Source organism: Tursiops truncatus, chromosome 19 (assembly GCF_011762595.2).
Source record: "Tursiops truncatus isolate mTurTru1 chromosome 19, mTurTru1.mat.Y, whole genome shotgun sequence".
Classification (NCBI taxonomy): Eukaryota; Metazoa; Chordata; class Mammalia; order Artiodactyla; family Delphinidae; genus Tursiops; species Tursiops truncatus.
This window is the reverse complement of record NC_047052.1, coordinates 27,065,922-27,090,769: the sequence shown is the minus strand read 5'-3', so window position 1 is coordinate 27,090,769 and position 24,848 is coordinate 27,065,922. Positions and strand designations below refer to the sequence as shown.

At 57.7% G+C, this 24,848-nt stretch overlaps 2 protein-coding genes across 20 annotated transcripts in view; one reads left to right on the top strand and one right to left on the bottom strand.

Annotated features, from left to right (window-relative positions):
* Positions 1–785: 785 nt before the first annotated feature.
* KATNB1 (katanin regulatory subunit B1) lies at positions 786–24,832 on the top strand. Of its 9 annotated transcripts, none has more exons than XM_033845281.2 (20): positions 786–935; positions 2,078–2,372; positions 6,649–6,779; positions 10,562–10,679; positions 16,009–16,109; positions 16,498–16,539; positions 17,178–17,261; positions 17,476–17,591; positions 18,046–18,117; positions 18,279–18,429; positions 18,602–18,792; positions 18,899–19,029; positions 19,449–19,499; positions 20,435–20,502; positions 20,658–20,777; positions 20,869–21,018; positions 21,210–21,286; positions 21,373–21,447; positions 21,681–21,797; positions 22,583–24,832. In XM_033845281.2, the coding sequence occupies exons 2-20, from the start codon at positions 2,333–2,335 to the stop codon at positions 22,638–22,640; spliced, it is 1,893 nt and encodes a 630-aa protein (XP_033701172.1). In that variant the 5' UTR covers positions 786–935; positions 2,078–2,332; the 3' UTR covers positions 22,641–24,832. The 9 variants fall into 9 exon arrangements, with proteins under 9 accessions (XP_033701172.1, XP_033701171.1, XP_033701166.1 ...); XM_033845280.2 differs by lacking the exon at positions 22,583–24,832 and adding an exon at positions 22,135–22,555 and having other exon boundaries at positions 20,709–20,777; XM_033845275.2 differs by lacking the exon at positions 22,583–24,832 and adding an exon at positions 22,135–22,555.
* The window catches only part of KIFC3 (kinesin family member C3), a 35,580-nt gene continuing 34,295 nt past the window's right edge, over positions 23,564–24,848 (bottom strand). For 10 of the 11 annotated variants that reach the window (XM_033845266.2, XM_033845267.2, XM_033845265.2 and 7 more), the window contains one exon: positions 23,564–24,173. In XM_033845266.2, coding sequence (XP_033701157.1) covers positions 24,148–24,173 — 26 coding nt within the window. In that variant the 3' untranslated portion in view covers positions 23,564–24,147. Of the gene's footprint in view, positions 24,174–24,371; positions 24,401–24,848 lie in introns of all 11 variants that reach the window. The other variant, XM_033845264.2, reaches the window with a different exon arrangement.

The window sequence follows — 24,848 nt, the reverse complement described above, 5'->3', positions numbered from 1 at the left end:
TCTGTTCCTCTGACTTCCGTGGGTAGCGGCCCCAATTCACGGCGGGTCACGACCCTTCCCTCAGCCCACTCCACCCACGAGTCCCAAACGAAGTCGGCCTTTCTCGGGTTCCAGGTTGGTGGTCCGCCTAAGGGTTCAGCCGACTCATCCATTCATTGAGGCCGAGGCCGTAGGGGCTTCCCTCCAGGGTTCCACGACTGACTCGGACCCGGAATCAGACTCCGTTTCCCTCTACGCCTCCTGTGGGGGATTCAAGCCGGCGTTCGAGCCAGGGAGGGGCGTCAAAGTCTTCAGAGCACGGAAACGCCGCCCACGAGCAAAGGTAAGAAATAGGAATTACCGCAAAGTGCTGACTAAGGCCTCGTCCCCGCTTCGCTCCAATCCAAGATGGAAGGTCCGAGGCGTCACGCTGCTCCCGAGGTCCCGTTCCCATTGGCTATCCTGGAATTGGTTTTCCAATAATGCGGACGCTGATTGGTCAACCCAGGACGGTTGCTAAAGGGATTGGCGCAGCAGCCCTTGGAGGGCGTCTCAAATTTTGAAAATGCAAACTAGGTTCGCGGAAGAGATGGAAAGGGGAGGGCAGGGAAATCTTGAGGCGGAGGCGGGATCAAGGACGCGGCAGCTCGCATTGGTTCATTAGAGGCCGAGGGGCGGCTCTTGAACACTCCTTCCTCGTGATTAGTCCAATTCAGGAAAAGGGGGAGGGCACTAAGGAAAAGCGGCAGAAGCGCCTGCTTCTATTGGTCAAGCCCGGAGGGGGTTGGGGCGCTCGCGGCGGCTGATTGGTGCGAGAGGTGAGGAAGGCGAGGCTCTGAGCCGGAGGTTTTGTTGTGAGGGTCGGTTGTCAAGCAGCGGCCAATCAGGCCAGGGGATGGAGGCAAGTGGGGGTCGCGCCTGGAGCGGAGCCTCGGCCTCTAGAGCCGCAGCTGCAGGTGGAGTGGACGCGGGGCCGAGGGCGCAAGGAAGCGAGGGGAGGATGAGCCCGGGGCTGGGCTGAGCCTGCCGGGACCGGGACGGGCTGCGGCAGAGAGGGCTCTGGGCGGAGGGAGGCTGGAGCCTGTGCCCCGTAAGCTGAGAGGAGTGGGAGGATTAGGCGAGGCCGAGGGACCAGCCACAGCTTCGGGAGGGGTGGGACCGGCGCGGAGGCCGGAGGGGAAAAACCAGGGAGGCCGGAAGCAGAGCCGGGGGTCTAGCAGGAGGAGGGGTGATGAATAGGGACACAAGAAGCAAGAGAGTGAATGAATGGGGATACTGTTAGCGCAGAGGAAAGGGGGAGACAGGAGGGTCTGGCGAGGCAGGGGCCAAGTTAGGGAGCCCAGGAGACAGGATGTGCACGCATGGGGGGACACAGGCGGCAGGGAGAAGGAGGAGTGAATGGAGGACTAGAGAGTCAGAACTGGGGAACCCAGGAGAAAGGGGAGGGCGAGGATAGGGTTCGTGGGAGAGAGGCTTGGAGGAAGGGAATAGGAGGCTCCATGAGGTCGCCTTTTAGAGTTGAAGAGTCATACCGACTCACGACCAGACTGGAGGCCTAGTTCCCAGCACTGTCCTTGGGAATTGCAGGGACCCGGTGTAGTTCCCTTGATACGAACTGGACCCCCAGGGCCCTCTTTGAGGCTCTCCCCAGAGAAGACTTCAATGCCTATCTCTAGGGTGCCTCTGATGGGCCCCTAAACTTAGCCTCTGACTCCGCCCCCTTCCCATACGTCAGACAGACAGTGACTCCCAGCAATCTATCTGAACTGCAGACATGTGGTCTTCCCCGCCCCACCGCAGCTGCTGCATTTCAGGCAGCCAGCTTCCTGGAACAGAGCCTCCTCCCATCATCCTGGCCTCTGGGAGGACCTTCTTTTTCCCTGTATTCCAAGTCACCCTGCCTGAGGTACCCCCTCTCCAGATTCTCAAACCCAGTTTGCAGCGCATCTCTTGGCTCTGGTGGCTTTGGTGGGTGTTTGTCTTTATCAAGTGGCCTTGGTCATCCAGGGAGCTGCATCTGCAGGTCTGCAAACCCAGGGACGCCCTGAGCTCCCCCTGAGTGTTTGCTAACAAGCCATCACCTCTGTTTGTGTTCCAGCCCAGTGTTGAGCTGAGATGGCTCAAGCCTGACATTCCATGACCCAGGATCCTGACAGTCACGCACGGGCTGCTGCTGTGGATGATTTAAAACCACGAGGTGGTCCGGGGCTGGGAGACGAAGCATTCCCTCTGCCTGGATGTGTGGAAACTCCCTGCCAACTTGATTGGCGGATCTGGGGGGGGATCCACCCCCACCCCACAAGGAAAGCACTGTCTACTGTGGGTGGAACTTCAGGTGCCAGCCAGCTGAAGGATGGCCACCCCTGTGGTCACCAAGACGGCCTGGAAGTTACGTGAGTGGTTTTCTTTCTCACCCCATTTACCCTGATAGCTGTTTGTTGCTGGGTGGCCTGAACCCCCAACTGTGTCTCCAGTTCTAGGCACAGGGGGAGACTCCACGCTTTGGAGTAAAGTAGACCAAGATGCAAATCATGCCTTTGGCGTTTTGTAGCTGGGTGACATTGGCCGGGTGACTTAACCTGTCTGAGGCTTAGTTTCCTGTCTGTGCAAGGAGATAATCACGCCTCCATTCTAGAGTTGCTGTGAGATTCAAGTGAGAAAATGAACATAATGAAGCACTTAGCAGGATTTCCAGTTAGGCTGGCAGGCGGGATGGGGCAAGAAATCCTGAAAGATGTTCTTGGTGTTTTCAGACATCTCACAAGTCAAGCTCCCCCATCAAATGAGGGCATCTTGGGCTGGGGGCTGGGGTGAGAGGATAGGCAGAGGGATGCTGATAGCCTCTGGAATGTACCTGAGCCCGGGCACCACCCACCCCCACCGTTACTCTATACTGACAGCTCTAAACTCTTTGGTCTTAGGATACCTGTATACTCTTAAAAATTATTGAGGACCCCAAAGAGTTTTTGTTTATGGGAGTCATATCTATCAATATTTACCATGTTAGAAATTAATACTGAGACATTTTAAAACACAAGAACGCAGAAACATGCCGTTAGTGATGATGTCCTCACATGTCATATATATCCTGGAAAACACCACCATATTCTTGTGAGCAAATGAGAGTATAAAAGTCAAATTCCATCTTAGTATTATGATAAAAGTAGTTTTGTTCTCTTGGACCCCCAGAAGGATCGTGAGGATCCCAGTGTTCTCCAGATCATATTTTGAGACCTGTTGCTCTACACGTTGGTGCTTCTGTGGGCTGTACCCCGCCTGTAATAACTGGTTGGCATAGATCTGGTGTGTCCAAACTGGTCACCCTCTGCTATGAGCTGTCCCTGGGCTGTTTTCAGAAGCTGGGGCAAGGCTCCTTCAATTTTTTAACTGAGAATCTGGGCAAAACTCTGTGCTGGGCCTCAGCGTCCTCATTTGTAAATGAGAGGTTTGGGCCGTTTTCAAATTGTTCCTCAGCCCTAGGGTTCTGGGAGAATCCTGTTATGGGCTCCCAAGGAGGGTATACTTTGGACAGAGTGGCTTTGTATTTATTGGAGTTATGAATGTATACCTTCAACAGCTGTTTTTCCTGAGAAACCAGGAAAGAACCAGGCACTGGGGAGACAGTGGGGGACAGAATAGACAAGGTCCCTATGCAGTGGGGCTCAGAGCCTGGGGAGAGCAACAGGCAGGAATCAGATAATCACACTGACCCATCTCTCCTTGGAACCTAATTCCAAGCTTGAACAGTTAACAGTTGTGCTTTGAATCAGTTAACTAGGTGATGAGAGGTGGGGGAAGGGGAGTGCTGTAGGCTGCCTAAACAGCATGTGCAAAGGCCCTGAGGCAGGAAGCTTGGTGCATTGGAAGGCCTCAGAAGAGGCCATGGGCTGCAGCACAGCAGTGGGGAGAATGTGGTGTCACGTAGGCTGGTGAGGACATGTGTCTACAGGACCCCAGCCCTTCTGAGGTTTTGGCTTTATCTGAAGGGCAAGGCTAAGCCCTAAAGCATTCAAGTGGGAGGTGATGTGATCAGGCATGTTGGGCATCTGCTGACAATTTCATGTGCACAGCAGTTTCCATGGGTATAAACTGTTTGAGAGCCCAAGCCCCAATGACCTCTGGCTCCTTGTGGCTCTGGAGTCTGGGGAGGATCAGAACGTGCTTGGCCAGCGTGAGGTCGTTGAAACCTAGTTCTTTGCGTCTTTTGTTTGGGGTGCAGGTGCTCAGTGCCTCTGGCCAGAATGCAGTGTTCCCCCAGCTCTGGCTGGGATGTGGGGTCCAGGTTGTGCCACCTGAGCTTGGGAAACTAGCATGGGCCTGTGCCACAGGGTAGAGCAGCAGCCATCAACCTGGCCTGCTGTGAGGATTTTTATTTGTTTTTATTTGTTTGTACATTTAAGTTCAGTACCCAGGCCTGGACCATTGCTGGATGCTGTCCTTCAGGCCAGAGTGGGAGCTCTTGGGCCAGTGCCCTATGCCGAGGCCTATGCCTGGTGCCTGAGGTGTGCCCCCCTTTCCCCACCCCACCCCCCGGTCCCTCCAGGGGCTCCAATCAGCCCCCTGCTCAGGCTGCTTGCAGGGGAGTGGTCTGAGCCCTTCTAGAAGGGCCCAACCTTGAAATTCTTCTCACCCTAAAGTCTGTGGTTCTTCAGGCTGGATGCCCTGTTTCAGGGACCATCTGATCAGGCTGGAGTGTGAAGACAAGAACCTTATCACTGTCCCTGCCCACTGTCTCTTAGCACCCGGCCTAGAGCAGGTACCCAGGAAACATTTATATCATGCATTAATGGCTGTCTCTGGGGGCAGTAGTCCTGAGGTGCAGAGAGGGGTGGCAGTGTGCCCAGGAGGCCCAGTGCCGTGGGGGCCAGCCAGGACTTTGCCTGGGAAGGGTGAGAGCCGGGGTGGGCAGTCAGGCCTCTAGGTGGGTCACACACACAGGGCAGCGCATGTGGGGAGTGTCTTCAGGGAGGGGGAGAGGACCCTAGGCTGGGGATCAAAGTGCTCAGGGGGAAGGTGGTTTGCCCTCTAGCTGGGTTGGGCTGTCACTTTGGCCCAACAGAAGCTCTTGAACATATAAGTGTCTGTGACCAGAGCCCCAGAGCATCCAGGCACCTGTCCCTACAGTGTCCAGAGGACAGAGGCTCCTTGGCTGAGGTGCGGACCAGAGAGAGGCCCAGCTTCCTCGAATCCAGTGGTGGGGTCCCCAAGGCCCTGGCTCAGGTTTGGGCCTGCTGGGAGCTCTCGCCCTGCTGGGGCTGGCCTAGCTGGGCCTTGAGGTGGGGTGTTGTCTGTGAGGTCGAGCCTGGAGCCTGGTGCCCTGGGCAGCTCTGACAGCCCCTGTGAGCCACGCCACCTGGCAAGCATCCCTCCTGGGCCCAGCTTCCCAACCTTCCTGCCATCTGACGTGGGCACCACAGAGACCCCCAGGCAGGGTGGAGGCCAGAGCAGGTGCCCAGGAGGGGCCTCTGCAGGGCAGCCGCACCGGCCTGTCCCTCAGAGTCACCCACGCCAGCCTCGCAGCTGCCTCAGGGCGTCAACGCGTTGGGGTTTTCCCTCATCTGTGTGGGGAGACCTGTTTCTTCCCTCTGCGTTCTCAGGAGGAGCTACTCAGGCCCTGGCTCGGAGGCCAGGGCTGCCTCTTGGTTCCTTGCCCATGTTTTGTTCCCTGGAGGCCCTGGCAATGTCCTCTGAGACATATGTCTGCTGCCCCCCCAAGTCCAAGCCAGGGGCCCTCGTGGCCGCCCACAGTGACCTTGCCTCCCGCTCTGTCTGGTCGGCCCTCATACCTAGACCCCTCAGTTGGCTGCGTCCTGCTCCCTCCTCACCCAACCCACCCTCCTGGGCCCCAGTGCCCGCTCTCCATGGCATCTGGTCCTCGGCCTGCCAAGCAGCCGCGAGCACTCAGCCCCTCGCAGCAGCCCACAGGCATGTCCTCACTGAACCCTCAGTAGCCCAGTGAGCCAAGCACTGTTATTATCCCCATTTACCCGACGAGGAACCCAGCACTCAGAGAGGGTGAGCAACTTGTCTAAGGCCACACAGCTTGCAATAGCAGAGCTCAGACCAGAACCCAGTCCATGATTCTGAAGCTGCGGACTGAAGCTCTGGCTGAGCTCACCTGGGGTCAGCTCGTCTGTGGTTGACCTGCACGGTTCTGAAAGTGTGTTCCCCAAAGCAGGAACACCAGGCGGCGGCTGAGACGCTTAGGTGGTTACATGGGTCAATATTTTTTATTTTAATAATTGTTTTCATTTTTCTTTTTGTGTCATAGAAAAAATAGAACGAACATATCAAGCTTAAAATTTCATGCATATTATTACTTAAACGACACAGCTAAATAAAAATAGCAAGTCAGTTTTAAAAATTGAGCATAGTAAGTCAATAACAGTACCTGTGGCTATACAGAAAAAGGAAAAAAATCATGAGGCCTAAGGGAAGGATGGAAATGACTGAAGTTGAGAAATAGTCATTTCTGTCTCAGGCCCAAACTCTGCCTCGTCCCACGGCTCATGGGGGTGTCTGGGCACCAAAGGGGAGCCACAGGGGGCAGAGCCCTCCCGCTGGGCTTCGGGTGCCAGGGCTGGTGGCCGAGCAGGGCAAGGCCTAGCCCTCCTTCCTGTGGCCCGTCAGGCCCCTGACTGCCTTGTCCCTCTGCTCTTTCCTGTATAGAGGAGATCGTGGCCCATGCCAGCAACGTGTCCTCACTGGTGCTGGGCAAAGCCTCGGGCCGGCTGCTGGCCACAGGCGGGGATGACTGTCGCGTCAACCTGTGGTCCATCAACAAGCCCAACTGCATCATGGTGAGTTTCGGCCGGCAGGTGGGGCTGGGGAGAGGTGGGTGGGCAGGCCAGGGTTGGGGGCTGGGAGCAGGCAGCTTTGCAGGAACCCAGCACATCAGTGCCTTCCCCAGCTGTCTGCTCAGGAAGGCCCAGGACAACCCTGATGGCTGGGACAGTGACCTGTCCTCAGGAATGGGGGTGGGGGGGAGGTCACCTGGCCATGGGACAGAACCCTGGGGAGCCTGCGTGAGAAGGCTAAAATAATCCCATGGACCCGAATTTGAGCCTCCCCTGCCCACTGGCCTATCTGCTTGCCTATCAGTTACACGTGCAGCTGTTTTGATTCATTCCCCACCTCATTCCACAAAAAGGATCTGAGCGCCCCTGGTTAGAGCTGATTAGAGGACTGGTTCTTTGACAGTGTTACCAAACTTAGGTCTGGCTGCTCGCAGCTTGGAAGCCAATACTCGAGAGGCAAGTGTTGGTTGAAAGGTAAGGTTGCTTTATTCAGGAGGCCAGCAACTGGGGGGAAGGCAGACATGTATCTAATGGCCAACTCCCCCCCCGTTGATCAGAGGGCAAGAACTTCTAAAGGAGAGTTTCAGGGGTATATAGGTGCTGGGAGGGTGCCATGCGGAGCAGCACGCCAGCCCTGACAGTCATCTTGAAATCGGTCACGCAGTGGTCTGATCAGCAGCATCTTTAGTACCGGGGCCTGTTTGTTCCCATTTCTTTGAGGCCAGTTCGTGGAAGCAGCTTATGGCATGGCTATAGTCTGGTCGTCATGTAGTCAACTTTTTCACCTGGTGGGAGTTTCAGTATCTACAAAAAAGCTCAAAAGATATGGTTCAGATTATTATCCATAGCCCTTGAAGAGGAACTAAAGGTCCTTGACTTTGTGGAATGACTAAGCTATTATTATTTGGTCTTGTTTGACTGCTTTCCTTGCTGCTTCTGCATTTTCCTCACTTCTCTGATTAAATTTATCCTTTGACAGAAGTTTCTCTACAGACAAAAGGCAGGCAGAGGACATGCGGGGAGGTGTGTCTGTCCTAGGAAGGCCCCACAGGGTCCTGCTCCATTTCAGTGGCACTCTCTCCCTGTACACAACTATATTCAATGCCAAAAACTGTTTTCCAATACAGGAAAGTGTAAAGGAGGGAAAAAAATAACAAAAATGAATCACATATAGTTTGATTATCTAAAGACCATTACATTTGGTATTTTGGTCTGTGCCCTTCTAGGTACGCATGCGTGTGTGCGCAGACTTGTGCCTGTATGTACACGTGCACACATGCAAACACGCCTGCGTGTACACACACGGAAACGTATAACAGTATGTTTCCAGAACACTATCTGACTCTTCTGTAGCCTGTTTTTTTTTAAAAAATAACAACATCGTCAGCATTTTCCTGTGTCAACAAATAGCCTTTTATGATGTGATTTCTAAAAGCTTCGCAGTATTTCATCATAGGGATGAGCTTGGCCACGCCTGGTTCCCAGCGTGGAAGTCATTGCCGGTTTTTTGGCTCTGCTCAGCCGCAGTGGGGAACATCCTCCTCTCCCTAAATCTTTGAGCAGATCTGCGACTTCGCATTGAATCTGTGGGTGTGGCATGTTTTAAAAAGCTCTCAAAACATATTGCCAAACTGCCCTCTGGAAATCAATTTACATTCTCACCAGCAGCACAGAAGCCCGCCCTCTCCCGCCACAACCTTGCAGCACAGGGCAGTATCAGTCTTTTGACTCTTGGCCAAGTAAAGATAAAGATAAAAAGCAGGCGGGAGGTGATATTTATTTATTTACTTATTTGGTTGCATGGGGTCTTAGCTGCAGCAGTCGGGCTTCGTAGTTGTGACTCACCAGTTCCTTCGTTGCAGCACGCAGGCTCCTTAGTTGCAGCTCCTTAGTGATGGCACGCGGGCTCCTTAGTTGTGGCATGCATGTGGGATCTAGTTCCCCGACCAGGGATCAAACCCCGGCTCCCTGCATTGGGAGTGCGGGAGTGCAGAGTCTTATCCACTGCGCCACCAGGGAAATCCTGGGAGGTGATATTTATTAGTAGACACTTAATCAGCTCAGTGTTCTTGTGAGGTCCAGTGGACAGCTGAGATCTGACCCGAACCACGGCCAAGGTTAAGGACAGAACTGAAAGTGTTTTGCTTCACTTTGCTTTGGGGGTTCAAATGTGTTTCCCCTCTCTGAAATGCCAAAGTAACATACACCAATTGAAAAAGAATCAACAGATGCTGACAAAAAATGGACATGAAGTGACCCCCATGCTCTCGCCCTCAGAACAGCACAGTGGACAGCATGGGGTCTGGCCTCTAGACTAAGCCGCTTACACCAGGTGCCGCTCGCAGGCCCCCAGCAGGCCTCATCCCCTCACTCGCCACAGAGCAGGCCTCTCAGTGCCTCAGACTCACCAGGTTCTTTCTCACCTCAGGTGTATACACATTCTACCACCTCTGCAGGCAGTCTTTGCATTTCTGTGTGTTTTTGACTGTGAGTGAACTTGTATAGCTCCCTGACCCACACATTCCTCCCTGGAGACAGCCGTGGCTCCCGATGCCTCTGTGTCCTTCCAGGATGGTTCTATACATTTGCAAGCAAATGTGTATGCCTGGTCCCCTTCCCCTTCTTAGTTTGCACAAATGCTATCGAACGACATATACTGTCCTCCACCTTTTCTCACCTAAGAGCGTCCTGGAGATTAGTCTTTCTCACATTCAGAGGGTGCCTCGTTCATCCTTGTGGCTGAATGCTATTCCATTGCGTGGGTGGCCACAGCTCATCTAACCAGTTTCCTGTGGTGGGCATATATATTGTTTCCAGTCTCTTGTCAGATTCATGGCAAAGAATGACCTTGGGTCTGTGTTGTTTCACGTGTGTTGCGTGTGTGGGGGGTTAGCCCCGAGGTGGAGTGGCTGGTGTGCAGGGAATGTGCATTTCTAAATGTGGATAGATTTTTGCCTAATCACCCTCCATGTAGTTTCTACCCATTTATACTCCTGCTGGTGATACTGGGGAGTCGGGCAAGCTGCTTGTAACTGTCTGGCCTTTGGGTCGTTCTGCTGAGGAGCAGTTTTCCCCTACTGTCCCCAGTTCCCATGGGAACATGGTCTTAGCAAACGCTGATGGCATCACCACTGTGCGTTCGGTGGCCAGTGCTGTACGGGGAGTGACAGACACCACGGATTTAAGATTCCAGCCTCCTCTCCAGAAAGCTGGAAGTTCCAGCACCTCCCGCCCCCATCCCTGGGCTCAGCCCTGCCCAGCTCTGGCCTGGTCTGAATTGGGGGGAGCCTCTGTGTCTCCCAGCAGAGTCACTCCCAGGTCCCCTGGGTTCCAGAGCCCCTGCCTGAGAACATGGCTGGGTCCTCCAGAGGGGGCCGCCCCTGGGGATCCACGCATTCCAGAGGGGCGAGGTGTGTGCCGCTGACGAGCCAGGCCTCAGTTCTGCCGTGGTTTCCCCTCCTGAGGGCTGGGCCGGGCAGAGAGCGGAGATGGGAGCACAGCCCAGGTGGGCGATGCTTTGGACTTTAGACTAAAAGCTCAGCTGCCCCCCTCCAAGGGGCCCAGGGCCACTTCTGCAGGTGATGTTCATGTCAGGAGCACAGGGGTGATGGGTGGAGCATGACTGGGGTCTGGCCCACTTTTAGCCCTGGGAGCCGAGAGGCCTGGGGGTGGCTCGGTCTAGCACAGCATCCCTGCTTGACATGCCTCCCAGGGACCCAGATTTTAGGGCCACAGCTGGGGGTCTGTTCATGCAGAGTGCTGAAGCTGCCACCCTCTCTTCACAGAGCCTGACGGGTCACACGTCCCCAGTGGAGAGCGTACGTCTCAACACCCCTGAGGAGCTCATTGTGGCCGGTTCCCAGTCGGGCTCCATCCGCGTCTGGGACCTGGAAGCTGCCAAAAGTAGGTGTCCGCACTTGCCTTCCCCCCACACACACCTGCAGTCGTGCTTGTCCTCAGCTTTGCTGTCCAGCCGCTTCCTCCAGGAAGCCTGTCCTGACTAGGTTTGGTGCTTTTCTCCTGGGGGCACTGACCAGACAGTGTGGCGACTCCCCACCCCTGTTGACCTGGCAGCAGTGACGTGCGTTGCTTTCTGAGTGCTGCCACTGAGGGGGCGTTCTGTAAATGTCGGAATGATGGACAGATGTGTGCATGGGTGGGTGGGTGTCTGTGGATTCAGAACCTGGAATGACATCAAGTGCCACCAGGGACCGCGCAGGACTCGTAAATGAGTGAAGGGGCTGTGTGCGGAGAACCGGGGTGTGTGCCCCGCTCCCGGGGGTCCCCACTCAGCTCCAGCTAACTGTTGCCTGCAGGAATGGGGCCTGGGTGGCCAGACTTTCTGTTTCCTTGTGCTTTGTTTGTTTTAATTTAGTTTTCATTTTTATAGAAGTTATGCATAGTCTAAAAAGGCAAATGCTGGTAGTTCACAAATGGTCACAATGGAAAGAGGAAGCCTTGCCTCACTCCAGGGGCCTCAGCCTTCTGTCCTTGCACCTGGTGAGTGCTAATCGCCTCCACTTTTCCAAGCAATGTGGATATACTGCAGTTTCTTTTCTTTTTAAAAACACTTCATACATTAGCTGTGCCATCCTCCTACAGAAAAGGAGAATTGAGCTCTCAGTGCTACCCCAGCTCTGTCACTCACAACATTTCCCCCCCATCCTCCCTGAATCACCTTTTAAATACTCAGTGTTTATATTATCAGGACCTATAGATATTATTCAGAGCTGCTTGCATTTCTTTTCTTTTGATAATTTTGTTTCCCTGGAATTAATAGTTGTTCTATCTTTTTTTCATCTGCATGTTTTCTGTGTCTTTGTTACTAATCCAGCCCCAACTTATCTGCCAGAAGAGTAAGCCTCCTCCTTGAGTTTACCCCCAAACCCATCCCATCATTGAGGTGTCTCTTCCCAGAGCCTCTGTCCCCAGGTCCTAGTGGCCTGGGAGCTCCCAGGCCTGCAGCCCAGCTGCCATCCTGGGGCCCTTGTCTCCTCCCCGGGGAACTCTCTCCGACTCTGCCACACCAGATCCCACGTTGTCACTTTTCTTGGTTCCCCCACTCTTTTAGGTGCGGCACATTCTTTCATAGCTTACTGTGAAAGGGTACACTGCAAGCACAGTTTTAGGGGCTGAAAATGACTTTATTCTTTTCTTTTTTATAAATGTATTTATTTTATTTTTGGCTGCGTTGGATCTTCCTTGCTGCGTGTGGGCTTTCTCTAGTTGCGGCGAGCAAGGGCTACTCTTCGTTGCAGTGCGCAGGCTTCTCCTTGCAGTGGCTTCTCTTGTTGCAGAGCACAGGCTCTAGGCACGTGGACTTCAGTGGCTGTAGTGCATGGGCTTCAGTAGTTGTGGCATGTGGGCTCAGTAGTTGTGGCTCACGGGCTCTAGAGCGCAGGCTTAGTAGTTGTGACGCACGGGCTTAGTTGCTCCGTGGCATGTGGGATCTTCCCGGACCAGGGCTCAAACCCATGTCCCCTGCATTGGCAGATGAATTCTTAACCACTGACCCACCAGGGAAGTCCCTGAAAATTACTTTATTCTAAAACCACCCCCCTTTTATTTCTAAGAGTTGGAGTATAGAATTCTAGGTTGGGAATACTTTTCCCTCCGAATTGTGAAGGTGCAGCTCCGTTGCCTTTTAGGTTCCAGGGTTGCTGTGGGGAGGTCAGTGCTGTCTCATCCCAGATCCCTCTCATGGGACCTGCTTCTTTCCTCCTGCCTCTCTCTCTTCACAGGTTTATAGGATCTTCGTCCCAGTGTCCTCAGGTTTCATAGACAAGGCCTTGGTGGGCCTATTCTCATCCCTATGCTGGATCCTCACTGGGATCTTTTGGTCTATAAACTCATGCCCTCAGTTCTGGGCCAACTGGGGAGTCCTGCCTTCCCTGGAAGGGGGGCTGCCTCTCAGCCTTGCTGGCTGTTGCCACACAGCAGTCTGGGCACAGTGTTGCCAGCTGTACAGATTTTTCAAGTGAAGCTGGGAATCTGGACATTTATGTGGAATCCACCCATTTCTGAAGGTTGACAGCTAATTCAACATATTTTTCAAGGGCTTCCCTGGTGGCACAGTGGTTAAGAGTCCGCCTGCCAGTGCAGCGGACACAAGTTCGAGCCCTGGTCCGGGAAGATCCCACATGCTGCAGAGCAACTAAGCCCGTGCACCACAACTACTGAGCCTGCGCTCTAGAGCCTGCGAGCCACAACTACTGAACCCGTGTGCCACAACTACTGAAGCCCGTGCGCCACAACTACTGAAGCCTGCACACTAGAGCCCGTGCTCCGCAACAAGAGAAGCCACCGCAAGGAGAAGCTCACACACCTCAACAGAGCAGCCCCCGCTCGCCACAACTAGAGAAAGCCCGCATGCAGCAGCAAAGACCCAACACAGCCAAAAATAGATAACTTAATAAGTCAATTAATTTAAAAAAAAACCATATTTTTCAGAACACTCTGCAGGCTGACACTCAGAGGTCCAAGTAAAACCTGTTTGCTCCCTGCTTTTTGCCAACCTCTAGTCTGGACCTTCCAGCATGCCAGGCGGGAGGCCATCCCCTACCTGAAGGACAGGAGAGGAAAGGGTGACATGGATTTTGCCAAGTCTGCCTCTTCCAGAAGAGATGCCCCCCTTGCCTGGCTGAGACTTGAAGGTCATTCCAGGCCTCTACTCTGGTGCTTGCTCTACCTCTGCTGCAGGACGGCGGCCACTGGCCATGCATGCCTGGTGGCTGGGTTCATTCTGCTCTTGTATAGGTGATCCTCAAGAAATGACCTCAACCTGAGCCTCTTGGGTGGTGCTGGCCCACCCAGTGACAGGCTGTTTAAGAAAGACAGAACCCCGGGACTTCCCTGCTGGTCCAGTGGTTAAGAATCCGCCTTCCAATGCAGGGGACACGGAATCAATCTCTGGTTGGTCGGGTAACTAAGCCTGCGCGCTGCAACTTCTGAGCCTGCGCACTCTGGAGCCCACGTGCCACAGCTAGAGAGCCTGCGTGCGGCAACTAAGACCTGATGCAGCCATAAATAAATAAACAGACAGAGCCCCAGGCCCTCTGAGATAATAAACAGGGGCTGAGTGCTTAGCATCTCAGCATGCGGTCCCACTGCCTGGCCACACACAGGACCCACAGTGCGGGGGCATCGCTGGACAAGGGGCCAGGGAGGAGCAAGCCTGGGCTGGCTGGGCTCCAGCTGAGAAAGCAGAAAGGCTCGGGCAGAAGGCAGTTCATTTCCTGGGAAGCCTCTGCCTGGACCCAGATCCCAGTGGAGGGCACCAGCCATTCACCATTCACTGAGGAGCAAAGGAAAAAGAGAAGCCAAGGGCCATGATTTCTCAGCCATGACTTTCACGCATAAGGGAATGTGAGGAATTTCTTGAGGTGGGCAAAGAATGGAAACTGAAGACCTCTGGAATTCCTGAGCCCTGGACTCCCAGAGCTGGCTGCTCTACAACGAGCTTGTTACACAGCCCAGACCCCACTCCCGGAGAGCCTGACTCAGTAGTGGGATGGGCCCAGACTCTGGCTTTCTTAAGCTTCTAGGTGGTTCTGATGCAAAGCCAGGTTGGCACTGTCTCCTTATATGACAGATGGACAAACTGAGGCTCAGGGAGGGCCCTGAACTTGATAAAGCCTCTGTGGCTGGGGGTGGCGGAATCTGGGACTCAAATCCTGGTGTCAAGACTCCCATCCCAGTGTTGTCCGCCCTGCCATTTGCGGGGGGTTCAGCGATGGAAGAGAAACTTGCCCGTAGCATCCTCGGCAGAAAGAGCTAAGACCTCAGGCCCACCTCCACCCCCAACCCACCACAGTGTGAATGGAAATGATACAGAGGCAAACTGGCACCCCACATGCAGGAAGGGGTTCTTAAAGGGCTGCCTTACTGTCACATCAGTTGCCCATCACTGGAGGGTTCAGCTACTTGGCTGGAAGGGTTTAGAGATTCCCATGTGGGGCAGACAGACCCCGGAGACCCCTCCACTCTGCAGCTCCTGGATCCTGCGACGAAATCCGGCCTCAGGAGGCCTGCCGAGAGCCCTCCTGGGACAGAAGACCAAGGGCAGAAATCACGCCGGAAGAATGTGTTCCTGCCTGCTTTCCACAGAGCAGCCAGAGGGCGAGGGTGGCTCAGCTCAGGATCCACAGGAAGGCATATGCTTCATGAACGTGAACCTGCCACATCCTCTCAGGGCGGGCCAGGATTTTGGAAGCCTGGCTTGGGGGATGCAAAGCAGGTGGGCTGGCGGGGGTGGTGTGGACTGGGGCAGGAGCCAGACGAGTCTCCTCCCTCCAGGACCTGGACTGGGCAGCATGTGCCTGAAGTCCCCTTGGCCAGCCAGGCAATGCTGAGCCCCCGAGACAACTACAGAGAGTGAGGAGGGCAGCTGCTCACGTTTTGGTGCGGTTGCATCTTGTCCTTAAAGCATTACATCTGCGGTCTGCTTGAACACCTCCTCCAACAGACAGCTCACCACCTCACAAGCCAGCCTGTTTCACCTTGGCGCAAACCTAAGGATGGCTGCACTGCCACACCCCTTGGCACCAGCACTCCTGGGGTGGACGGTTTCATTCAAACAGCGGAGTTATAAGTCTTATAAAAAGCAAGACACATGACGCCAGAGAGAAGGGGCAAACTTGAGTGGTACCGGAGAACACGCTGAGACAGAAACGCAAGGTTTGCCTGCAGCCTCCCTCATCTGCCACCCACTAACATCCTGTTCAACGACCACCGCCTCCAAAAAGCCCCCCTGGATTTCTCTTTTCAACCTAGCAGCTTCTCCCCCAGCTTGGACCTCTCCTGCATCTCTCTCCTTGCACTGTCTCGGGTGTGGTGGGATGCCTGGCAGACCATAAGCTCCACGTCCACATCCACAGGGCCTGAACCAAGTACAGTAGTTACCTGGCTCTGCTGACTCTGGGGCTTCACTCTCATGAGAGCATGCTGGGACAAGCCCAGAGGTGCAAGCTGCGGGGAGCTTGCAGGGAGTTTTCTGAGGGCTCGGGTAATGGCAGAAATGGCTGGCATCTCTTGAGAGGAAAATAGGAAAGTTAGTTGTTAGGGTGGTAGGACTCTGGTTGATTTTTCTCCTTGTTTTGAAAGTCTGTGATACTGCTGTGTTTTTCTGTGCAGTCAGTATGAAAGCACACACACAAACGAACACAACAGCCCTCGCTCCACCAGCCATCCTGTTTGCCTCTCACGCCATTGTCTCTGCTCTCTTCCTTGTTAGTCCTTCGCACACTTATGGGACACAAAGCCAACATCTGCAGCCTGGATTTCCACCCGTATGGCGAGTTTGTGGCCTCGGGTTCCCAGGACACGAACATCAAGGTGAGCCACCACTCTGCACCCTGGCTCTCCCACTGGGCCAAGCAGTGGGACTGGGACGGTGTGTCCCGTCTCGGGTTGGGGGGTGGGCTTCGGCTCTTTGGGGGACATCTTCCCCCTGTGTGGCAGTATCCGTGCCCTCCCGGGGCAGCGATGTGGAAGCGTTTGCCAGACATTTCTGCTCAGGATGCCCAGCTTTAGTGAGTTGTTTCCAGACCCCTGTCACTTGGAGGTGTAATGACCTGGAGGTGCCCAGAGCCCCTCTCTGCTCATGGCCACATGTTGCCCTCCGACCAGGCTCCAGGACTTAGCTTGGCTAGGCCTCCCCAGCCCAGCCCACCTTGGTTGTGACCTGTCCTGACCCTGCCCCCCTCTGCTCCTCTGCTCACAGCTCTGGGACATCAGGAGGAAAGGCTGTGTGTTCCGATACAGGGTAAGCAAGGCACCCTCTGTCCGTCATTCCACAAGCACCTTGCAGGCGCGGAGCATGGGGTGGTGTCCAGACCCTGGCAGGGGCTGGACGGGACTGTTGTCCAACCTGGGTGAGAACGTAAGAAACAAGAGTCCAGATGAGAAACATGCATCTGGAGCAGAGCAGGAGTGCAGTGGGTGGTCTACCTGGACCCCCGGCTTTCCGTGACTCCCCGCAGAGCTGTGTTTACCGAACTGTGCTCCACGGTTTGCAGGCCGCTAACAGGAGTCATTAAGTGAAGGGGGTTCCTGTTCATATGAGTTTGGAAGGACTGGGTTTAATAATTATTTTGGGGGGTTTCTAGACCCTTTGACATTAAGAGGAGGCATTTAACTCTCCAAAAAGAGACACAAGACACATTGCTTCCCAAACTGTCAGGCCACACAGTGTTATTTCCTGGAGCGTCCTGCAGGACTGGGGGTCCGTGACCGCATGTGGAGAAGTGTCCCTCTGTGACATCTCCCACATGTGGCTGTCAGTCCCCTCCTTGCCTGCTCCCAGGAAGCACTGCTTATGGAGGGCAGGGAGGAGTGGGTGGTGGGGAGAGAAGTCCGCTGGGCCCAGGCCCCTCGGGTGCTCATGCTCTGTCCTCCCCTCAGGGGCACAGCCAGGCCGTGCGGTGTCTCCGGTTCAGCCCCGATGGGAAGTGGCTGGCATCGGCCGCAGATGACCACACGGTGAAGGTAGCTCCCGGCCTGACCCGGGCCCAGGGCTGGGGACTGGGGTCTGCTGATCACACTCAGGTTGGGTCCTCACCTCCCTCCTGATCAGGCTCGCACATCCCGAGCCTGTCCAGAGTGGGAGGTGGTTCATGGATAAAGAGCTCGGGCTGGATTGGAGGGCGAGCGGGCAGCTGAGGGCCAGGCTGGCACTGACCTCCACCCTGACCTGCCCCAGCTCTGGGATCTGACTGCTGGCAAGATGATGTCCGAGTTCCCCGGCCACACAGGGCCTGTCAACGTGGTGGAGTTTCACCCCAACGAGTACCTCCTGGCTTCTGGCAGCTCTGACAGGTGAGGAGGAGCAGGGCTCGTCGCCCGTGACTGCTGTCCCTCACGTCCCTGTCCTCTGGCATATGTCTGTCCCCAGTCTGGTTTTGTGTCCCAGGGTGTCATATGATCCCAGGTAGGCTGAATTAACTGTCAGCCAAGCTGGGATGGGACCCGGGTCACATCTCTCTCCCAACCCTGGCCCCAGTGTCCTGGGACTTCATGGTATGTCTGGATCCGGCCCCAGTGTCCTGGGACTTGATTGCGTGTCTGGGTCCAAGGCCCATATTCACCTCCCAGGTGCCGAGTCCCCTCCCGCTGCCTGTGCAGGGCCAGCCTATGGCCCCAGGCATTGCTCTGAATGGCCGTGACCTGGGGCGGCAGGTGTCTGGAGAGAAGTGGGCTCCCCCGGCCACTGGCCTGTGTGGAGGCCAACACGTGGCACTGGCTTCCCAGCACAGCCTGACTTCCTTTGCAGGACCATCCGTTTCTGGGATCTGGAGAAATTCCAGGTGGTGAGCTGTATCGAAGGGGAGCCAGGGCCTGTCAGGTAGGTGGGCGGCTGGGCAGTGGGCCAGGGCCCTCCTCCCGGGCAGTGGGGTGTGGCTGCAGGTGGACCTTTCCCATCTCCGCTTCCGCTCCCTCCCGTCCTGGGCTCCCCGCAGCCTCTCCGGTGTCTCCTGACCCACGGCCCACTCTCGCCTGGCCCAGGAGCGTCCTCTTCAACCCCGATGGCTGCTGCCTGTATAGTGGCTGCCAGGACTCACTGCGCGTCTACGGCTGGGAGCCCGAGCGCTGCTTTGACGTGGTCCTCGTCAACTGGGGCAAGGTGGCCGACCTGGCCATCTGCAATGACCAGCTGGTGAGAGAGCCACCGCCCACCGTGCACCCTTCTGCTGGGCCGCTCGCCTGCCTCCGCCTCAGGCCCCCAACCCCCACCCAGCCCCGGGGGGTCCTGCCCACCCCCCACCCCATCCCCCTGTCCCCCAGCACCACCGCGAAGGGTCCCGCCCCAGCTCTGCCGCTTCCCGCAGATAGGCGTGGCCTTCTCCCAGAGCAGCGTCTCCTCTTACGTGGTGGACCTGACGCGGGTCACCAGGACGGGCACGGTAGCCCCGGACCCCATGCAGGACAGCCAGCCCCCGGCACAGCAGCCGCCACACCCCAGCGCCCCGCTTCGGCGCATCTACGAGCGGCCCGGCGCCACCGGCAGCGAGCCTCAGAGGTGGGGTGCTCGGGGCCCCGGAGGGCGCTGGGGGGCACAGGAGGCGGGCCCGCAGCCCCTGCCTCACCGGGGCCCCTGCCTCCTTTCTGCCCGGCCTGCTCCCCAGGGTGAAGCAGAACTCAGAGAGCGAGCGCCGCAGCCCCAGCAGCGAGGATGACCGGGATGAGCGGGAGTCTCGGGCGGAGATCCAAAACGCCGAGGACTACAACGAGATCTTCCAGCCCAAGAACAGCATCAGTGAGGCCTGGGCCCTCCCCTCCAAGCCCCAGCGTTCCCCTCTGTGAAAGGGAGGCAGATGGTCCTTTCTGGGGATGGCGTCCATGTTGCTGCACTCCCTTAGCTTAATTCCTAACCCATGTCTGGGCCTGGGCTCTGTTCCCTGGTCCTCTAGGCCCCAGCAGAGGCCCAGCAGCCGCTCAGTGCTCGGCCTGCCCCAAGCAAAGGAAGGCCCAGTGGGGCAAGGGGCCGGGAAGGGGCAAGCCTGAGGGTTCAGGGCCCGGGAACGGGTCAGTCTGCAGCTGTGCGCGCGCCTGGGAACCACCTTGCATCTGCCGCATCCTGACGGGCCCAGGGTCCCTGGCTGGCCGGGCCCTGAGGGCTCAGACAGCAGCCCTGGGCTGACCCACATGAGTCCCCAACCCCCTCTACCTCCACAGGTCGGACGCCACCCCGAAGAAGTGAGCCCTTCCCAGCACCCCCGGAGGATGGTGAGTCGGGGGGCAGAGCCTGGCCTCCCAGGGTCCCCAGCTCCCTAGTCCTCCCCTTCCACAGCACAGTTTCCAGCCTCTCTCCCACTGGATCTTTTCCCTCCACTCGCCCCCAAAGCACCTGCTGTGTGCCAGGCCCTGTGCCAGGCCCTGGTGATTGAGTGTGAAAAGGCAGGTAGGTGCCCCCGTCAGGAGCCCACACCCAGCGAGGAAGGCGAACGGTAGGCAGCCACATGGTAGGAAGGAGCCGGGAGTGGTGAGAGGCTCTGGGGCCCGTGTAGATGGGGGGCCGTGAGGCTCTGAGGAGGCGGCACATCAGGCAGGCCTGGGGGCCAGGTGAGGAGACAAGGAGGGAAGAGCCTCAGGTGGGAGGGAGCCGAGAGGACAGCGGGGGCTTGGGGTCCGGGAGCAGGAGGCCAGGCCCTGCAGGCCCTGGGTTGGGGGCTTGGGGTTTTGCTGCTGGAGGGTTTAAGAAGGGAGAAAACCTGCTCTGCTCACTTACGATTGGAGAAGGTGGCAGAGCGGGGCACCCTCATCCTCCAGCCCCTCCCTCCCTCCCCTGCTTTCTCCTCAAGGGGCCATCTTCTCGTGCCCCTCGGGCTGGGTTCCTGAAGGGCCTCTCTCTCTCCCGCGCTCCCACTCACCATCCACTATCCACTCACCGCCCCCCTCCCAAAAACACTCCTTTCCTAGTGAGGCGACAGGAGCGCCCCTCCCTGGAGCTCCCTGGGTCCTGTCCACACACAGTGCTTGGCGCCTGCTTTCTACCAGCCCTGTGGCTGAGTGGGTGGCAAGGGAGGGGACAGGCCCATCTCCGGCCCCCAGGCCTCCCGTTAGAGGTGCCGCCCACAGCCCTAGCCCAAGCCCTGCCTTCTGCCCGCCCGTCCCTTCTCCTGGCCTGACCTGACCCACTGATCTTTTCCTTCTGCCTCCAGACGTGGCCACAGCCAAGGAGGCAGCAAAGCCCAGCCCAGCCATGGACGTGCAGTTCCCGGTGCCAAAAGTATGTCCAGGTGGAGCGGGCAGGGTGTGGGGCTCAGAGAGGGGCTGGAGTCCTGAATCGGCGCTGGGGCGGCCCTTGCCGGGGAGCGGGGCTGCGAGGGAGGGAGGGGGAAGAGGCCTTGGGCTGGCCACCTGCTGAGCCCCAGCCCCCTCCAGCTCGAGGTCCTGTCCCGGCCCCCAGTCGTCACTTCCACCCCTGCACCCAAGGCCGAGTCTGCCATCATCCCTGCCACCCGGAACGAGCCCATCGGACTGAAGGCCTCTGACTTCCTGCCTGTGAGTGGGGGGCCCAGGCTGAGGGCGGGTGGAGGCCCGTGGGGTGAGGGCAGAACTTGGCTGCCAGCATCAGGGCACCCGTCCCATGCAGGCCGTGAAGATCCCCCAGCAGGCGGAGCTGGTCGACGAGGATGCCATGTCACAGATCCGCAAAGGCCATGACACCATGTGTGTCGTGCTCACCAGCCGCCACAAGAACCTGGACACCGTGCGGGCCGTGTGGACCACGGGTGACATCAAGGCAAGTGCCACCTCTGCCCGGGTTTGGGGTTGAGAAGAGGGCCGCCCGAGGGGCACAGGGGGAGCTAGGCAGCCCCTGTCACCACGCCGAGCAGTCTTATGAACAGCCCGCAGTAAATCCCATCATCACGCCACACCCAGGCAGGGCCACTCAGTCCCCGGTCCCCTCTGACGGGTGCTCTGTTTGCACAGACGTCGGTGGACTCGGCCGTGGCCATCAATGACCTGTCCGTGGTCGTGGACCTCCTTAACATTGTCAACCAGAAAGCGTAAGTGGCTGTGGCGGAGCGGGGGGCGGTGGGGGAAGTGGGCAGGGCCGGGCACTGAGGGCATGTGTTCCTGGCCCTCTCCCCAGCTCCCTGTGGAAGCTGGACCTATGCACCACCGTCCTGCCACAGATCGAGAAGCTTCTGCAGAGCAAGTATGAGAGGTACGGGTGGGGAAGCCGCACCTGCCTCCCAGCAGGGAGGGACCATGGGAAAGACCCCCCAGGGCCGGTGCCCTTGTGAGGTGGCCGTGCAGCATTGCTGGGCCCTCCAAATTTGAGAGGACAGAGTGAAAACGAGCCCATGCTGCCTCTCTGATCCTGTTTCTGCCCCCTTTGTCTCTGTGTACCTTGCTCTCTGTCTATTTGTGACTCCATCTATCCCTCTGCCTCTGAAGCTATGTCCAGACGGGCTGCACCTCTCTGAAGCTGATCCTGCAGCGGTTTCTGCCCCTGATCACAGACATGCTGGTGGCCCCGCCCACCGTGGGTGTGGACATCAGCCGGGAGGAGAGGTGAGGAGCCAGCGGCGTGTGTGGCAGGGGTGCCACGTCAAGCGAGAGCACAGGCCTGGGGGCCCAGCCTGCTTGTTGGCGGCCCTGCTGAAGCAGCTTATAGAGGTCATTGTGCCTGAGACAGTGGCTCAGGGCACGGGGTAGGGTTGCCAGAGCCTTGGTTCCCCCATGGCCTGGCTCTGCCCTGGCCCAGCCTCAGTGGGTCCCGCACTCTGGGCCTCAGCCTTCCTCCGGGAGGAGGGCCGGAGCGATTCGTACAGGAAAGGCTCCGGGATCGGGTGGGGGTAACGGTGACCGTGCCGGCCAGCCACCTTAAGCGTGGCCCCTCTGCCCGCAGGCTGCACAAGTGCCGGGTCTGCTACAAGCAGCTCAGGAGCATCAGTGGCCTCGTCAAGAGCAAGTCGGGCTTGAGCGGCCGCCACGGCAGTGCCTTCCGCGAGCTGCACCTGCTCATGGCCAGTTTGGACTGAGGAGCCCAGAGGGTGGTGGCACCCTCAGGCCTGGCCTCGGCCCCCCACTCCTGTTCCCTGTGCGCCCACCGGCCCATGAGCCTCTGCCCGGCCCCCACTGCTGCCTGCGGTCATCCTAGAGGCGGTGGCGCTGGCCCATTGGCCACCTCCGCAGCCCTAAACTCTGACAACTTCTCTCCAGCAACAGCTGCCCAGCTTAGTCCGACTCCTGCTTCCTGGGGCAGCGAACCGAGCCCTGGGGCTGCTGCTGTAATTTATAAAGTGAATTTTATTAAATTTGTAACTATTCCCTGCTTTCCTTGCTGGGAGGTGCAGCCTCTGGCCACAAGGCTCTCCGGGGCCCCATATTGCCTGCCTGGCTCTTCAGAGATGAGACCACGCCTTCTCCAAGACCCAGAGGCGGTGCACCAGGCAGCGTGGCCAGCAGGGGGCAGCAGAGCGATGGGCCGGCGGGAAGGGGTAAGTTCAGACTTGTTCTGGGGAGAAGAGGGACCCAGCAACTCCCCCTTTCACGGCTAGGAGAAACAGGTGAGGAGTGGGCTCATCAGCTCATCCCCTGTCTCAGCCACACTCCCACTGTCCCGTGGATGCCTCCAGGGCCAGCAGGTGTACACTGCAGGGGGCCAGGACCCCAGCCTTGCAGGCATGGCCACCGCTAGGCTGACCCAGGGCCCACCACCCTCCCCCATCCCTCCAGGAGGCCTCCAGGGATAGGACCGGAAGGGCAGCTGCCCCGTCCTCCAAACAGCTTTCACTCCCTGCAGGAGCCCCCAGTGCTGGCTGGCCGGAACAGCTCCCCTGACCCAGTGGTCGTCCCTTATGCTCCTGAGGCAGGTTCCACCCCAGTTTGGTGGGAGGGCCTCACTGAGCCCTGCCCATGTTTTCCCAGGTTGGGACCGGGTGCAGGCCAGCACAACCCCCGTGGTGGCGCTGCCCTGGTGGGTGGGGTGCTGTCAGCAGAGGGAGGAGGGGTGCAGCACTTACCTGTGGCCAGTTCACTTAAGGGGGCAAGGCCAGGGCAGGCGGTGGAGTGGGGCCCACTCCGGTGGGTTTTTGGCAAGCCTGTGGAGAGCTTGAGTTTCCCATCTATAAGATGGAGGCGACAGCACTGTTGTATGGGTCACAGGCATGATAAGGGTGGGGGGAGGGGGCCCCTCCTAGTCAGGAATGTTCAGAAAAACATGATCCTGACTTGGTGACCAGCCAGCAGTGGGGAGCCAATGGCACGTGCCAGTGCCCTGCTTGCCCCCTGCGACCTGACCGGGGGTTCACGAGACCAACTCTTCCAGACGACGCTTGTGTAAAAAGGTTATTTTAATAAGTAAAAATGCCTAAGCTTCCAAAAGTTCTTAAATAGGATTTCAGAGGGAGGAAAATGTCAAGAGGCCAGTGGGCAAGGCGATAGCCTGGTGCCAGGCACATGAGGGGGAGCAGCAAGATCCCCACCCACTGGCCTCCTGCCGGCCATAAATACAGCCCGGCCCGCGGCGGCGAGGGCCGTGCTCCTGTGTACACCTAGGAACACTATACACACGCCCAGTGAGACACTCTCCTCCCTGGGAGCCAGGGAAGAGTGGCGCAGGGCCGCCCACCAACCGCCCAGTTCCCAGCGTTCCTGTGCCTTCTGGGGGCTCCTTAGCCCACCCACTAGGGAGGGGCCCTGCAGGGTGGGGAGGGCTGGGCCAGCCCATGCCACCTGCGCCCAGAGCCACAGCCGAGACACCCTTTCCTTCTGAGCATGTTTCTTATCTCTGAGGGGAGACGGGCGAACGAGGAGCCTCCACTCTGGCCTCTGCCTTGTGGGCTCCAGGCGCTGCAGCAGGAACAGGCCAGGCAGGCATCAGGACCCAGTCCCTCGTCCGGCAGAGTGGGCATGTCCATCACACAGGCAACGGCCTCGACTTCCCTGCAGGAGGGGGGGGGTTCGTCAGCACCAGGACTGTCAGCCTCTGTCCCAGAGCAGGAGGGCGCTGCAGAAGCACACAGGCAGCAGGCAGCGGACCCCAGACCCCGCCCTGAGCAGCCAGCTTCCCGGCACAGCCCTGCAACCCGAGGCGGCCAGGCGGCTGGGCGGGCAGCCCTGGGCTGCGGGCCCGACACTCACCTGGAGACTTTGCAGCCCCAGCCGTCAGGCTGAAATCAAAGCAACAGGTATCTCACCGGTGGGCCCGCCTTGGGCCAGGACCCCCCGGGACCCTGCTGCCCCCCTCTCCCTTTAGACTCAAACACTCACCAGGCCCTTCTGTGAGTGGGCCAAGCTGGAGGCTGGAGCCCCGTATTCTAGTCCTGTGGCCTGGCTCACTCCTCATCTGGGACAGGTGAGCCTTGTCCTTTCTACCCCCCGGGAGCCAAGGCCTGCCTTGGACGGTGTATGGTGCATGAGCCCAACCAGCCCAGCCTCAGAGGATTGTGTCCTGGGCCTTATGTCAGCAGCCCTGCTAGGAGCCCGGAGGGCTGGACCCAGCACTGTCTGCCCTGGCTACTTCCCAGGGCCAGGGAAGGTTGTGAAACAGGTTCTGGAGAAGTTTTATAAACTTAAAAAAAAAAAGGAAAGAAAAGAAAAAGCCCATTCAGATAAGGA